This window comes from Schistocerca americana, chromosome 5 (assembly GCF_021461395.2).
Source record: "Schistocerca americana isolate TAMUIC-IGC-003095 chromosome 5, iqSchAmer2.1, whole genome shotgun sequence".
Lineage (NCBI taxonomy): Eukaryota > Metazoa > Arthropoda > Insecta > Orthoptera > Acrididae > Schistocerca > Schistocerca americana.
Window position 1 is genome coordinate 767,068,414 of NC_060123.1, and position 17,132 is coordinate 767,085,545.

Genomic DNA, 17,132 nt, shown 5'->3' on the forward strand with positions numbered 1-17,132 from the left:
TGCTTCAAATTCTGCGGCGAAGGCAAGTCTTGTATGGCACGGAGGTGCTCTGGACTCGGATGTATGCCTTGGGCATTGATGACATGTCCCAGGTATGGTAAGTCACGAGCAAAAAACACACATTTGTCCTTCCGCAAGCGAAGACCATTTTGTCGCAATACCTGAAATAATGTTCGTAGGTGTGCTAAATGCTCGTCTGCTGTCTTTCCGGAGATCACAATATCGTCCAGATAGTTCGCAGCAGTTGGGACTGATGCACAAACAGTTTGTAAATATTGCTGAAACAATGCAGGGGCGGATGCACACCCGAATGGCAGTCTTTTGAATCGGTACAAACCAAGATGCGTGTTAACCACCAAGACGCGCTGGGATTTGGAAGTACGCATCTGTGACGTCCAACTTTGAAAAATATTTACCCGGGCACAGTTTGTCAAAAAGATCTTCCAGGCGGGGTAATGGAAAAGTTGCAAACACTAGTTGTGGATTCACAGTGGCCTTGAAGTCCACACAAAGTCTCAGTTTTCCGGAAGGTTTGGGCAAAATTACTAATGGTGAGGCCCAGAGAGAAGCCTGCACACGTTCAATTACACCTTGTGATTCTAAATCGTGTAATGTTCTTGCAACCTCATCACGCAATGCGTGAGGAACATTGCACGCTCTGAAAAATTTCGGTTGCCCGTTGACTTTCAGTTCCAAATGTGCTTCATAGTTTTTAGCGCAACCTAAGCCCGGCGCAAAAATGTCTGCAAATTCTTCACACAGACGAGAAACACTGTCTGAAGGCACAGTCTGATTCACTGATAGGACCTGATTTACTATAGACATGTTAAACAACTGAAATAAATCGAAACCAAACAAGTTCACTGCAGTAGAAGAACGAAGAACGTAAAATGAGACAAGTTTTGTTTGTCCCTTGTATGTTGCAAGAAGGCTGCACTGTCCTAACACAGGGGATATTCTGACCTGAATAACTATTTAACTTAACATTTGCGGGACGCAACGGAGGTTTGCCCAGGTGTTTGTACGTGTCGTGATTGAGCAACGAAACTGCAGCTCCGGTATTGAGCTGGAATGGTATGACCATTCCATTAAAATCCAAATCTACAAAAAGTTTATTGTCCTGCTGACGACAAGAGCAACTGTCTCGTGCAATTTGAACTGATACAGGTACAGCATCACTTGCTAATTGACGTGATTTCCGGCGACATCGACGCACACTTTGTGTGGGATGAACACTGTCACTGTGTGAGAAAGTGGCACTGGACGGGGTGGAATTCACTACATGAATGTCCATGGGCGAAGGTCCACGAGCCTGAGTGTCCTTGGTTCGATTCCGGCGCGAAGCAAAAGGCCTGGAATGGTTGTGATTGTCTGATCTGAGCTTTTTCTGGCAAACACTTTGAACATGTCCTTTCTTATTACAGAAAAAGCAAATAGCTTGGCGTGACGGGCAATTTTCACGCGAATGTCTAGTAGCACACCGCGGGCATGATTTTACTGCAGTTGTATGCTGTCGCGGCACACCTGGTTTAGAGCGTAGTGGCAGCTGCGTGGACGTGCGCGAGGGCAGTTTACCGGGCCGTGCAGCGCGCCCGGCGGGCTGGTTAATGTTACACAAGGCTGGCGAAGTTGCAAATGATTCCTGAGCAAAGTGAAGTGTGTCTTGTCTATCTAATATGTCTATCACTTGCTGAAGGGAGGGATTAACTAGTTTCAAAATCTGTTCCCATATACGAACATCAGAAACGTTCTGTGCAATTGCATCACGGACCATTGTATCTGAATAAGGGAGTCCACATTCACACTCAAAAGCACAATCCCTTGTAAGGCCTTGCAATGTTGCAACCCACTCCCTATTAGTTTGACCGGCCGTACGTTTTGTACGAAAGAACGTATACCTTTTTGCAACTACATTAACTGTTTCCTTGAAATAGGCATCTAAAGCAGACAAAAGTTCTTCGTAGGACAGAGTTGCTACGTCGCATTGGGGAAATAATTTCATTATCACACGGTACGTTTGCACCCCTACACATGCCAATAAATGAGGCTGCCGCTCGTTACCTTGAATTCTGTAGGCGGCGAGATGAAATCCAAACTGGCGTGACCACTCCGTCCATGTTTCCTTAGCTGGGTCAAACGGCCTAAAAGGCGGTGCAACTGCGAGTTGTGGCTGCGGTAGTAGTAGAGCGGTGGCTGCCGCATCGTTGTGCAGTTCACGTTGACCCTGGACGAGCCGTCCAAGGGCATCCAATAACGCCTGTGTCTGCTGATTCTGCAAGTGATAAAATTCGGACAGTACATCTGGCGAAGCCATGACACAAGTAAATGTAAGCAATTTGAAAGAACAAGACCCTTTCCGTTGACTTGTCGCCAAAAATTGTTGTGTCTAGACAAGACAGCCTAGACACAATGAGAGGAAGCCAAAAGGCACGCGCTAAGTTAAAAAAGGAGGGCGTGAGGTCTGAAACAGGATACGTAATGATTGCTTGTGTGTTGTGCCTGGTGCAACTTTGTTTTCTTTATGGTAAATAGTGATCTATCTTTCCCTGCACACACACAGAGAAAAAAAACTGCCAAGTCCAGCAGCTAGGGGCAAGCTGCTGGAGTTGGCAGTCATATGTGTGTGACATGTGCTTGCCTGTGTGTATGAATGTGTGTGTTTCTCTGTATCTCTTTTGCTGATGAAGGCTGTGGCCGAAAGCTTTGTGTAAGTGCCTTTTTAATTGTGCCTGTCTACAATGTAACATGTCTCCTTTACAGTAAGCAGCAATCTATGTTTTCCTATATTTTTCATTTACACAGATGTAATTAACAAATCAGAGTCTATTTATTCCAGAGAAGTGACAGTTTGTTCATGACAGTTCAGCACAAATCTGATTTTTTATATACAGCAAGGCTACCTATAAATTATTCTGTGTGCCAGTGTTCATGCTGACTATAGGGATTCACACTGATCATGTGTAATTTGACACCTGGTCCTGTAAAGTTACTTCTGCTCAACGTGAAAAATTCTCCAATTCACATTTTGTAATTAACCTTAACATATCAAATAATGCACCCTTCGATATAACTGCTTATTGTCCACTTCCCATCACTCTATTCCCAATGTCAACCCAGCTGACCTCTACTTCTAATCCAAAAACCATGGTTGACTCAATGTTTGCTATTGCAAGCTATTGCTATTGCAACACAAAAGTGCCAGAGGCACCAGTAATGATATACAATTAAAAATACTAGAAAGTAAGGCACACCGGTTAGTACATGCTAAGACAAACACTACAAGTGTCTAAGACACTGCGCTCTCACACAACAAGTACGAGGTCTGAATACATTCCAGTTATGATACACTAAACTGTTTCATTCACAGTGGCTATATACATACTCTCTCCCTAATAAACAGAATAGTTATAACTCAATTGTTCACAAGTGTATATTATGACTCTTGCCACAGCCACGCAGTCAGTATGCCACAGGCGTGCCATAGAAAGCGATCAGGTTCAATTCCTTGTAGAGCCGGGAAATTCTGCTCGGTGGACAGACTGGAATAGGGTACACTCTGCTTGTAGTTCCAGCTGAGGAGATACTCAAGTGAGAAGTAGTGTCTTCAACTTCTGGAAGTTGATAACAGCCTGGAGAGTTGTATACTGACCCCCTAACTCTCCATAGATTTATAGTAGAGGACATCTCTCGAAGAGCATTGCGTGGTCTTCTGGGCCCAATGCAGAGTTCCTTTATCTATGTATATTGTATATCACCACTTGTACACACTCATCAGCACAGTATCATATTGTCTCTTCACGTGGCAAATTTTTATTCCCTTGTTTCCAGATCAAGACTTTTCCTCTTCCTCTCCTTCGTTTTTTTTTTTTTTTTTTTTTTTTTTTTTTTTTTTACTATCATTACTTGTACCACACATATTCCACACGGTTTATGCTCACTCCTTCAATGATACTTCCCATCCTCCTCTAGTGTGCTAGTTGTCCCTGCTTTCCTGCGTGTTTCTTGGTTTAAACACCCTTGTTTCAAAAGAGAGTGACAGCTTAGATACAGTCTTGTCAACATTTTGTAATTTTATTTAGCAATTATTGTTTGAGCCTTATAGGCGAATGTCACAAGATATTGTCAACCACTGGATTCACTAGATTGGAATGGGGTTCATGGTAACTTATCAATTCATTTTTTAAGTTGCTGTTATCTTTTTCATCCTATCTTGGACTAGCTTTTCCATACTCCCACTCTATTTTACGTAGCCAAACAGTTATCTGCCCTTGCAAACTTGCTCCTTTACTACCAAGTTAACTAATACTGGGCAGCCTAACAGAAGTTCCAATATCCAGTCTTTCACCACAATTCACCTACACACACTTTTCACTCATTGATTTTCTTTTTTCAATGTCATAAATATTTTGCTTTCACAGACTGCTGTGCTTTGAACATAAAATTGTAGGAACATCTGCCTCACATGTCACTTTTTTTTTTTTTTTTTTTTTTATTAAAGAATACGTTCCTTGCTTATTCCTATTTGCTTCTGATACATTTCCATTCTCACTTTTATTTTCTTTTGATCCATTTCTTTTTTCTTTGATAGACAAGTCAAACAACAATGGCAATATGTTGCAGCCCCCTGTGTTTCACCCTACTTACTACGAACTTACTTTTCTTAGCTTCCAATTTTATTAGTCATTTGGTTTTTAAGATACTTAAATTAATTGTTTGACCCTGTATTTTTATATCTTATTTTACCTTCGGTTGATAAAGGATTTCTGGTATGCTCACAAAGAGAGAGCTGATTTTCCCACCCCTCACCCCCCTTACCTTGTCCGGAAACAAACTTTTCGCCAAGTATCTTGCAGTTTTTTTCCTATTATTAATCTCTTAGTCTAGTCATCAATTTAAAAGTGTCAGTTGTTGGTCCCATTGTCTAATAATTTGTACATTTATACACATGAAGTTCCAATTTTTATTTGGAACATATAGACTCTGATAATCATGAATCACAGTTCAAATGGCTCTGGGCACTATGGGACTTAACATTTGAGCCAAGGCAGGATTCAAACCTGCGACCGTAGCAGTCGCGCAGTTCTGGACTGAAGCGCCTAGAACCGCTCGGCAACGGTGGCTGGCGAATCATAGTTACCATCACACGGACAGAAATACTGTGTTAACTTTAATACAACATAGGGACATAGCTAAAAATGTCTTTACATAATTTCCAGTTCTGATTACTTTCCTTTAATTTAATCTAACAAATAGGTTAGTGTAACATGATGTTGACAGAGGCAAATTATATATACTCACAAATTATTTAGCTAGAGGTATCTGGTTTGTATGTCTGGGAGGGAGGAGGGTGCAAGCTGAAAACTTCAAGAAAAGATTACTCATTTCATACCTGCTGGATTTAACTGCAGTTTATCTCTTCCATATACCAACCACATACCTAATGTGCATGGCAAACAGTTTGAAAGTATTATTCTATACTCAGCATTTGGAACTATCAGTTCCTTCATGAGAGAGGAAAGAGGGATAAGTTTCTGAAGGTCTGAAAGGTCACTCGGACTCCACAACTAATGTGAGGACAAGAGGAACAAATGTGTCTATAAGAAGTTTTGGAATTTCACCTCCTGAAGGTAAAATACTGATCAGTCTGTCAGTCTTCTAGTAATTTTATGGTTTCCTCGCATGAATTTTCACTTGGACATGATTATTCTATGTTTCATCACTCACCTGAGAGATATCTCTGAATTCCCAAAGAGACACACCTTCAAATTGCCATCAGCTGTTATCCGTAAACGGTTGCACGTGCCACAGAAGTGTTCACTCATTGAGGTAATAAATCCCACACGTCCCTTGAAGCCCGGGACATGGTATGCCTGCAAAAAGAAATTGTAAGAAAATAGGTACTGCTGTTGTGAAAATACTATAAATGTGTTGCTCACCAAGTGGAGGAAGGAGAAAATGTGCATTAAGGGGAGTTTGAACGCCCTATCCTGACAATGTTACATTTAGTGACTTAACTTCCCCGTACTTCAGGAACAACTGTAGCCATTGACAAGAAACTTTTACAGGACATTAAACTATATGTTCTGAGTCTTACAATAATTGCATTTCAGCCACTGCTTTTGGAAATACAATTTTTTAATTACACAGTTAAAATTTTGTGTACCTTTTTGTATGTTATTCTAAATAATTTTATTTATACATAACATTACGTTTTTCTTTTAGTTCAGAAGACTCAGGATACATATGTCATTACTCTCTGAAAATCTGAATTCGCTACTTGCCGTAGTTTCGGAGATTTAGGGAAAAATGCAAGAGAAAATCTAAATTTTCAGGAAGAGTTTTTAAAGTTTCAATAGACTGTAACTCAATATATGCTTAACATTTTATTTTTAGTCACTCAGAAGCACCCTGCACCATACTGTATATCATCCTCTTGATCTTTTTTAAGTTTTTTTTGTTTTCTTCTTTCTGGACTCCGTAGTGGCCAACTGTGCTGCATACTCTGCTTTACCAGTGCAAACCTTGTCCATCCCTTCAAATTCTCTGATGCAGTTTGCTCCAGAATTAATTCCCATATGTTGTAGCACTTTCACGCTACCAATGTTGCCATCATTAAAAGCAATAACAGCATGACTGACCCCCACTTTAGTGTCTTCATTACAAGAAAAACATTTTTTGGTCTACATCTACATCTACATCCATACTCCTCAAGCCACCTGATGGTGTAGGCTACCTTGAGTACCTCTATTGGTTCTCCCTTCTATTCCAGTCTCGTATTGTTCGTGGAAAGAAGGATTGTCAGTATGCCTCTGTGCGGGCTCTAATCTCTCTCATTTTATCCTCATGGTCTCTTCGTGAGATATACGTAGGAGGGAGAAATATACTGCTTGACTCCTCAGTGAAGGTATGTTCTCGAAACTTCAACAAAAGCCCATACCGAGCTACTGAGCGTCTCTCCCGCAGAGTCTTCCACTGGAGTTTATCTAACATCTCCGTAATGCTTTCATGATTACTAAATGATCCTATAACGAAGCATGCTGCTCTCTGTTGGATCTTCTCTATCTCTTCTATCAACCCTATCTGGTTCAGATCCCACACTGCTGAGCAGTATTCAAACATTGGGGGAACAAGTGTACTGTAACCTAATTCCTTTGTTTTTGGATTGCATTTCCTTAGGATTCTTCCAATGAATCTCAGTCTGGCATCTGATTTACCGATGATCAACTTTATATGATCATTCCATTTTAAATCACTCCTAATGCATTCTCCCAGATAATTTATGGAATTAACTGCTTCCAATTGCTGACCTGCTATATTGTAGCTAAATGATATAGGATCTTTCTTTCTATGTATTCGCAGCACATTACACTTGTCTACATTGAGATTCAATTGCCATTCCCTGCACCATGCATCAATTCGCTGCAGATCATCCTGCATTTCAGTGCAATTTTCCATTGTTGCAACCTCTCGATATACCACAGCATCATCCGCAAAAAGCCTCAGTGAACTTCTGATGTCATTCACAAGGTCATTTATGTGTATTGTGAATAGCAACGGTCCTACGACACTCCCCTGCAGCACACCTGAAATCACTCTTACTTCGGAAGACTTCTCTCCATTGAGAATGACAGGCTGCGTTCTGTTATCTAGCAACTCTTCAATCCAATCACATAATTGGTCTGATAGCCCATATGCTCTTACTTTGTTCATTAAATGATTGCAGGGAACTGTATCGAACACCTTGCGGAAGTCAAGAAACACAGCATCTACCTGGGAACCCGTGTCTATGGCCCTCTGAGTCTCGTGGACGAATAGTGCGAGCTGGGTTTCACACGATCGTCTTTTTCGAAACCCATGCTGATTCCTACAGAGTAGATTTCTAGTTTACAGAAAAATCATAATACTCGAACATAATACATGTTCTAAAATTCTACAACTGATCGACATTAGAGATATAGGTCTATAGTTCTGCACATCTGTTCCACGTCCCTTCTTGAAAACGGGGATGACCTGTGCCCTTTTCCAATTCTTTGGAACGCTACGCTCTTGTAGAGACCTACGGTACACTGCTGCAAGAAGGGGGGTAAGTTCCTTCGCATACTCTGTGTAAAATTGAACTGGTATCCCATCAGGTCAGCGGCCTTCCCTCTTTTGAGTGATTTTAATTGTTTCTCTATCCCTCTGTCATCTATTTCAATATCTACCATTTTGTCATCTGTGTGACAATCTAGAGAAGGAACTACAGTGCAATCTTCCTCTGTGAAACAGCTTTGGAAAAAGACATTTAGTATTTCGGCCTTCAGTCCATCAGCCTCTGTTTCAGTACCTTTTTGGTCACAGAGTTCTGGACATTTTGTTTTGATCCACCTACCGCTTTGACATAAGAGCAAAATTTCTTAGGATTTTCTGCCAAGTCAGTACATAGAACTTTACTTTCGAATTCATTTAACGCCTCTCGCATGGCCCTCCTCACATTACATTTCACTTCACGTAATTTTTGTTTGTCTGCAAGGTGTTGGCTACGTTTATGTTTGCTGTGAAGTTCCCTTTGCTTCCGCAGCAGTTTTCTAACTCGGTTGTTGTACCACGCTGGCTCTTTTCCATCTCTTACGATCTTGCTTGGCACATACTCATCTAACGCATATTGTACGATGGTTTTGAACTTTGTCCACTGATCCTCAACACTATCTGTACTTAAAACAAAACTTTTGTGTTGAGGCGTTAGGTACTCTGATATCTGATTTTTGTCACTTTTGCTAACCAGAAAAATCTTTGTACCTTTTTTTAATATTTCTATTTACGGCTGAAATCATCGCTGCAGTAACCGCTTTATGATCTCTGATTCCCTGTTCTGCGTTAATTGTTTCAAATAGTTCGGGTCTGTTTGTCACTAGAAGGTCTAATATGTTATCGCCACGAGTCAGTTCTCTGTTTAACTGCTCAAGGTAGTTTTCAGATAAAGCTCTTAAAAAATTTCACTGGATTCTTTGTCCCTGCCACCCATTATGAAAGTTTGAGTCTCCCAGTCTATATCCGGCAAATTAAAATCTCCACCCAGAACTATAACATGGTGGGCAAATCTACTCAAAATATTTTCCAAATTATCCTTCAGGTGCTCAGCCACAACAGCTGCTGAGCCAGGGGGCCTATAGAGACATCCAATTACCATGTCTGAGCCTGCTTTAACCGTGACCTTCACCCAAATTATTTCACATTTCGGATCTCCATCAATTTCCTTCGATACTATTGCACTTCTTATCGCATTAAACATGCCTCCCCCTTCACTGTCCAGCCTGTCTCTGCGGTATACATTCCAATCTGAGTATAGAATTTCATTACTGTTTACATCTGGTTTCAGCCTACTTTCTGTCCCTAGTACTATGTGGGCATTGTGACCGTTTATTAATGAGAGCAGTTCTGGGACCTTTCTATAGACGCTCCTGCAGTTTACTATTAGCACATTAATATTGTTATTCCCTGCTGCATTTTGTCTACTCCTACCTTGCCGCATCTCAGGAGGTGTCTTGTCGGGCCTAGGGAGGGAGTTCTCTAACTTAAAAAACCCACATGTGCACTCCACACATACTCCGCTACCCTTGTAGCCGCTTCCTGCATGTAGTGCACGCGTGACCTATTCAGGGGGACCCTACATTTCTGCACCCGATAGCGGAGGTCGAGAAATTTGCACCCCAGATCTCCGCAGAATCGTCTGAGCCCCTGGTTTAAGCCTTCCACTCGGCTCCAAACCAGAGGACCACTATCGGTTCTGGGAACGATACAACAAGTAGCTAGCTCAGATTCCACCCCGCGAGGCTTTCCGCCTACACCAACTCCGCTAACTGCCTGTACGAACTGAGGGTGACCTCTGAACCCATACGGCAGGAGTCACTGGTGCCGACATGAGCAACAATTTGCAGTCGGGTGCACCCAGTGCTCTCTATCACTGCCAGCACGGCCTCCTCCACATCTCAGATGAGACCCCGGCAAGCAGACAGAGTGAACACTGACCTTCTTCCCCGACCTTTCCGCTATTTCCCTAAGGGGCTCCATCACCCGCCTAACGTTGGAGCTCCCAATAACTAATATACCCCTCCCCCCATGTGCCTGCTCGGACCTTGCTGAAGGAGTGGCCACATGTCCACTCACAGGCAGAACGGGCGATGCCACACGGCCAGCCTCCACACTGACCCTCCGCCTCATGCGCCGCGAATGCCGCTGAACCCGCCACTCCCCTTGGGAAGAGGGTGGCCCAACCGTGCCCGGTAGCCGCAAAGATGTCTTGACAGCAGGGTCAGTGGGTGAAGCATGTAATGTAACACCTGGGGTGTCCCATGCAACGCACCAGACTCCCCACTGCCGCTACACTCTGAGGCAGCAGCCTGAAGATGGCTAACTGCGGCTTCAACACATTCAGCTGTTTGCGAACAGTGGCCAGCTCCTCCTGTGTCCGTACACAGCAGTCACACATCCTATCCATCATAAGAAATCAATTTACTGTAGAGAGTTAATCAACTTATAACTAGACTGCTAATTCACTAAAGGCGGCTGATAGTTGACTAAACTGTGGTTACTAGACACTTCCTGTAGAAAACAATGAAAATAGCACTACCTGTCTCTGGACTGTATTGAAAACAAACACTAGCACTACTGGCACTATGGCTGACTAAACGGACTCTCTCTGACTGTATTCAAAACAAACACGAAATCTATGGAACACTATTACTAGCACCCGACAATTAAAGCTTCCTAAAAGCAAAAACACACGGAAAAGGAAGTGACAAGTAAGAAAAATAGAGTTAATACTTCAATTAGCATAGCTCGCTGCACAGCAGACGTGACGCAGATGGCAGTTACAACGACACTGACACAATAAGATTATTGAACGACTCACTGGGATTTTGAGTCTGACAATGCAGACACTTCTTCAATAATTCAGGATTGCCAGGTCTCTGTAAACAGGTTTTATGATATCCACAACTGCTGCTGGGATAGAATGTTTATGGCTGTATGACCTGTTTGAGTACTGGGCATTGCGGTAATTGCACCATGAACCAGATCTAGGAGGGCAAAGATGGTGTACTGGTTTATCATCAGCTGACAGTCTCTGGAAGAAGGTAGCCCATACTGCCTGCTTCATTTTCAACAAATCCTCAGTATTATTTCTAATGGCAATCTCATAATACTGTTGTAGTTCATCAATCATGTTGTCTGTCAGCCTGCTTCTTATGGTCTTACCACCTGAAAGTTTCTTGTCTCTCAAACTTTGTTTCAACTTCCTCAATCTGGTATCCATCCTCTTCTGGACATGAGCAACACATTCCAGTTCTGTGATAAGCTTCTCACCATAAGGCTGAGTGGCTACTACACTGTTATATGCATTTGAGTCTGCATAACCTAAGAACTTAGTGTAACACACTCCCCTTTAGTTTACAGATCGATTATAAATTTCAACAGCTGCACAGGCCTCCGTACGACTAGTTGTCCTTCATAATTTCTGTCACAGATATGCCCTTCTTCATTCCCTGATTTATACTTATAACAATGTTTGGTTAAAATCTGGAAATCTATTAGCTTTCCAGTATCAACACTGGTCACTGTAGCAACAGAATTCTTAGAACTGCAGCTGCGCTTCTACCAAGTGCCCCAAAAGCTACTGATATGACAATCATACCATCGTTTATTTCAGCAGCTTCATTTGTAGCACCCTTAATTGACTCACATGCAGTGGATTTCACAGCAGCTCCAATAAATCCTGCATACTTGTCCATTTTACAAAGTGGGCGTGGCATATACATCACGACACACATTGTTTCTGCTGCAGTGTGTCCTTTGCCAATAGCTCTCAATCCATAAAACCACCTAACATTTATGTCAAAATAATTATCTTTACACTTATCAGAATTCCAAAATGAATGAGTGTATTTACAAATGGCAGAATTAATGGTAAGTTTCCTGGCTAGTCCATTTGATACCTCAATGTCTTCATGTAAACTAACTGGCCCTCCACATACATACAGCACACACATTCACATAACACCCCTGTTAGGATGTGTAAATGTATCAGAATATAACCTAACCTACCGTTTACATGAGTTTTGTTTTGAGATAACTGTGTTATCACTATGTTTTATTTTTATCTTCGAAGCACTAATGGGTGTTTCGCTAGATACTCATGAGTTTGCCAGTATTTCATTGTCTGCAACTTCACACACCACATGCTGAACACAATGTTTCTCTTTATTCAAAAATTTATTACCATGAAACCCACATTTCTTAAAAACACTTCATTTTGGAGTCATACTTTTTGAGAGATTTACCAGTCTATTCATCACTTCTCCTTGGAAAAACGTTAGCACTTTGATATACAAAGCATGTTTATACTATGAAAAGATACGATACTATTTTTGACAGTGCTACCAATGGAAACACATAATTTAACCTTTATAACACAGCAATCCACAGCTTTCTACAGGGTAGTCCATCGATAGTGACCGGGCCAAATATCTCACGAAATAAGCATGAAATGAAAAAACTACAAAGAACGAAATTCGTCTAGCTTGAAGGGAGAAACCAGATGGCGCTATGGTTGGCCTGCTAAATGGCACTGCCATAGGTCAAACTCATATCAACTGCATTTTTTAAAAATAGGAGCCCCCATTTTTTATTACATATTCATGTAGTACGTAAAGAAATGCGAATGTTTTAGCTGGACCACTTTTTCACTTTGGGATAGATGAAGCTGTAATAGTCAAAAATGGTTCAAATGGCTCTGAGCACTATGGGACTTAACTTCTGAGGTCATCAGTCCCCTAGAACTTAAAACTACTTAAACCCAACTAACCTAAGGACATTACACACATCCATGCCCAAGGCAGGATTCGAACCTGCAACCGTAGCGGTCATGCGTTTCCAGACTGTAGCGCCTAGCACCGCTCGGCCACTTCGGCCAGCTGCTGTAATAGTCACAAACATATAAGTATGTAGTATCACATAACTTTCCGCCAGTGCGGACGGTATTTGCTTCGTGATACATTACCCGTGTTAAAATGGACCGTTTACCAATTGCGGAAAAGGTCGGTATCGTGTTGATGTATGGCTATTGTGATCAAAATGCCCAAGGGGCGTGTGCTATGTATGCTGCTCGGTATCCTGGACAACATCATTGAAGTGTCGGGACCATTCGCCGGATAGTTACATTATTTAAGGAAACAGGAAGTGTCCAGTCACATGTGAAACATCAACCATGACCTGCAACAAATGATGATGCCCTAGTAGGTGTTTCAGCTGCTGGGGCAGCTAATCCACACATCAGTAGCAGACAAATTGCACGAGAATTGGGAATCTCAAAAACGTCGGTGTTGAGAATGCTACATCAACATTGATTGCACCCGTACCATATTTCAATGCACCAGGAATTGCATCCCAATGACTTTGAATGTCATGAACAGTTCTGCCACTGGGCACAAGAGAAATTACGAGACGATGAAAGATTTTTTGCATGTGTTCTATTTAGCGATGAAGCATCATTCACCAACAGCGGTAACCTAAACCGCCATAATATGCACTATTGGACAACGGAAAATCTACGACGGCAGCGACAAGTGGAACAGCAGCGACCTTGGCAAGTTAATGTATGGTGTGGCATTAAGGGAGGAAGGTTAATTGGCCCCCATTTTATCCATGGCAATCTAAATGGTGCAATGTATGCTGATTTCCTGCGTAATGTTCTACCAATGTTACTACAAGATGTTTCACTGCATGACAGAATGGCGATGTACTTCCAACATGATGGATGTCCAGCACATAGTTTGCGTGCGGTTGAAGCAGTATTGAATAGCACATTTCATGACAGGTGGATTGGTCATCAAAGCACCATACCATGGCCCGCACGTTCACCGGATCTGACGTCCCCGGATTTCTTTCTGTGGGGAAAGTTGAAGGATATTTGCTATCGTGATCCACCGACAATGCCTGACAACATGCGTCAGTACATTATCAATGCATGTGCGAACATTACGGAAGGCAAACTACTCACTGTTGAGAGGAATGTCATTACACGTATTGCCAAAGGCATTGAGGTTGACAGACATCATTTTGAGCATTTGTTGCATTAATGTGGTATTCACAGGTAATCACGCCGTAACAGCATGCGTTCTCAGAAATGATAAGTTCACAAAGGTACATGTATCACATTGGAACAACCGAAATAAATTGTTCAAATGTACCTAGGTTCTGTATTTTAATTTAAAAAACCTACCTGTTACCAACTGTTCGTCTAAAATTATGAGACATATATTTGTGACTATTACAGTGCCATCTATCACAAACTGAAAAAAGTGGTCCAACTAAAACATTCATATTTCTTTATGTATTACACGAATATGTAACAAAAAATGGGGTTCCTATTTTAAAAAACACAGTTGATATCAGTTTGAGCTATGGCAGCGCCTTATAGCAGGCCAACCATTGCGCCAGCTGGTTTCCCCCTTCGAGCTAGACAAATTTCGTTCTTTGTAGTTTTTTCGTTTGACACTTATTTCGTGAGATATTTGGCCCGGTCACGATCAATGGACTACCCTGTATATAAAAAATTACCGATTTTATTAGGTCTTGAAGTAATGCATGTAAAAATTTTAACATTTTCAACTGGTGTAGATTATATTTTAGAAAATAAAATAAAATACTTCTCACGCAAGTTTATAAGTAATATACATATCATTTTATTTGGAAAATGGCAAATTTTATAATCAGATAAAAACCCGAAAAAGTGAAAAAGAATGTTTTCCCCTTCTAACTTCCCTTAAAGTTATGGAAATGTGTAAGCTTTCGGAGCCAGTGGCTTCTTCTTCTGGCAGAAACAATAAGGGGAAGGAAAAGGGAAGAAAGAAAAGGATTGTCAAGGTTTAGGAAATGGGGAGAGTTGCAGAAAAGCTGCAGAGAAACCCAGGCCAGGACAGACTTACTGAATGGGATGAGAAATATGTAACTAAACCAGTCCATCTCTCATACCACCAACAGATGTGAAGTATTCTTGTGATTGGTAGTAAGTCATAAACATTAAATTATTTTCAATGTATGTTCATACGTAATACTGCACGTACCTTTGAGGTATCATTGGGCCCATTGGGAAGAGGATCAAAATTAGGCCACTGCTTTCTAATTATTTGGAGCATTTCACAAAATGAGACCATCTTCCCATCATTCCATTTGTTGCCGCTGAAAGGCATGTACTCGATAAATCTTACATCAACATTTTTCTCTTTTGTTAACTCCACAAAACTGCACACTTCATTTTCATTAAAACCTCGCATTACAACACAATTTATCTGTGGAAGAAAGACACCATTAAAAACTTGGTATCAGATAAAGCATGGTTTAAACAGAGTTTGAAAGACTTTTTGATAGGTAACTCATCCTACTCAATAGATGAATATCTTAACAGTGGCTGTTAGGCCAGCTTAAATAAGAATGTCTGTTAGATTTCAGTTCTGAGAGCACTTTGCCATAACAGTCAAGATTATGTACTTTTTGTTTGATAAATTTATTAATAGTGCATAACGATGTTTCAGTCTGACAGCGTATCAATTCTGAAAATATTAGCTGTTCCAGTTTGTATTGTATTCACCTAGTTTGACAATCTCCTGACAAATGATCAGGGTATTCAAATGTTTTACATTTTTTATGTTATACTTTCTGGCATGTTACTCACCCATGAGAATCGTCTCATGTTTTGGGTCTTGGAACAAAAGCTGAATCTAATCTAATCTAACCTACAAAATAATGGTTCTACAAGTCTGTTGTTATATTTGTATACCTCACTGATTCTGTTAAATTAATCTTTTTCTCTCTTTTTAGAGAATGTCTGAATTTATCTTAGCATGCCAAGCTGTTAACCTTCTTAACAATTTATGAAAATTAAACTACATACATCTCCAATCTTTTTCCCCACTCCAACGCACACATCTTTTGCTGAAGGTATTATTTTAACTATTACATGAAACTGTGCTGCCATTTGTGAGACAAAGTTGAAAGTGTTCTCAAGATAAAAGGTCTTCACAAAAGGAGCATTTAGTATCTGTGCAGGTGGTAATACTGACAGCCATCATATAAACAAGCCCAAATGGTAGAACATCCTGCTTTACACATACACGCAATGGCAGAAAAAAGGAAAAGAGCACACCTTTCATTCAAGCATTGAATATATAAACTGATGAGACAAAACACTATGACCTCCTGTTTGATAATGTGTTTGTCCACTGTTGGAACACAATACAGCAGTGATTTTGTGTGGGACAAGTTCAACAAATTTCAGGTATGTTCCCAGCATTATGTGAGGTATGTTCCCAGCATCATGCAGCACCGCATGTCTAAGCACAGGTCATGTAATTCCCATAAATTGCAGATCAGTGGTTTCTGGGTGCAGAACTGGTATCTGATAGCATTGCAGATGTATTCCATCAGATTCAGAAGGGGTGAATTTGATTCTGGCCTCGTGACACTGAAAGTCATATTGTTGAAACATGTCACCTTCATTAGGGACAGGGTGCGGACAGTGCACAATAATGTTCACACAGAACAAAGCTGTTATGGAGCCTTCAGTTACTACCACAGGACCCATAGAAGACCAGGTGAATGTCCTCCATAGCATAATATTGCTCCCACTGGCCTAAGTCTGTAGCAAAGTGCACCTTTCAAGCACCAATTCACTCTGTTGACAGTGTATGTGCACAAAACCGTCACGCAGGTGTAATGCGAAACTCGAATGATTCAACCAGATGACACATTTCTATTGATTCACTGCCCAATCTCAATGCTCCTGAGCCACAGAAATTGTAATTCAACTGTGTTGTCAACATGGGAACATACAGGGGTTGTCTGCAGCAGAGCCCTATGTTTAACAATGTGCAATGGATGGTGTGCTCTGAAATACTCGTGCTTCCACCAGCACTGTGTAGCTTCCTCAGCTGAATGTCATCTTTTTCAAAGGAACCATCCCAGAATTTGTCTTAAATCATTTAGGGAAATCAAGGAAAACCCAAATTTTGGTGGCCCGATGGGGCTCGGGTCCGTTGTCCTCTCGAAGGCAAGTCCACTGTTTGACCACTGTGGTGGCATGACCTAGTCTTAATTAA

At 41.2% G+C, this 17,132-nt stretch overlaps 1 protein-coding gene across 1 annotated transcript in view; it reads right to left on the reverse strand.

The window, feature by feature from the left end:
* Positions 1-15,311, reverse strand: part of LOC124615666 (molybdenum cofactor biosynthesis protein 1-like) — a 49,282-nt gene extending 33,971 nt beyond the window's left edge. Inside the window, exons 1-2 of the mRNA XM_047143694.1 lie at positions 15,102-15,311; positions 5,725-5,870 (exon numbers count right to left, since the gene is read on the reverse strand). Coding sequence (XP_046999650.1) covers positions 5,725-5,870; positions 15,102-15,311 — 356 coding nt within the window. The remainder of the gene's footprint in view (positions 1-5,724; positions 5,871-15,101) is intronic.
* Positions 15,312-17,132: the final 1,821 nt, after the last annotated feature.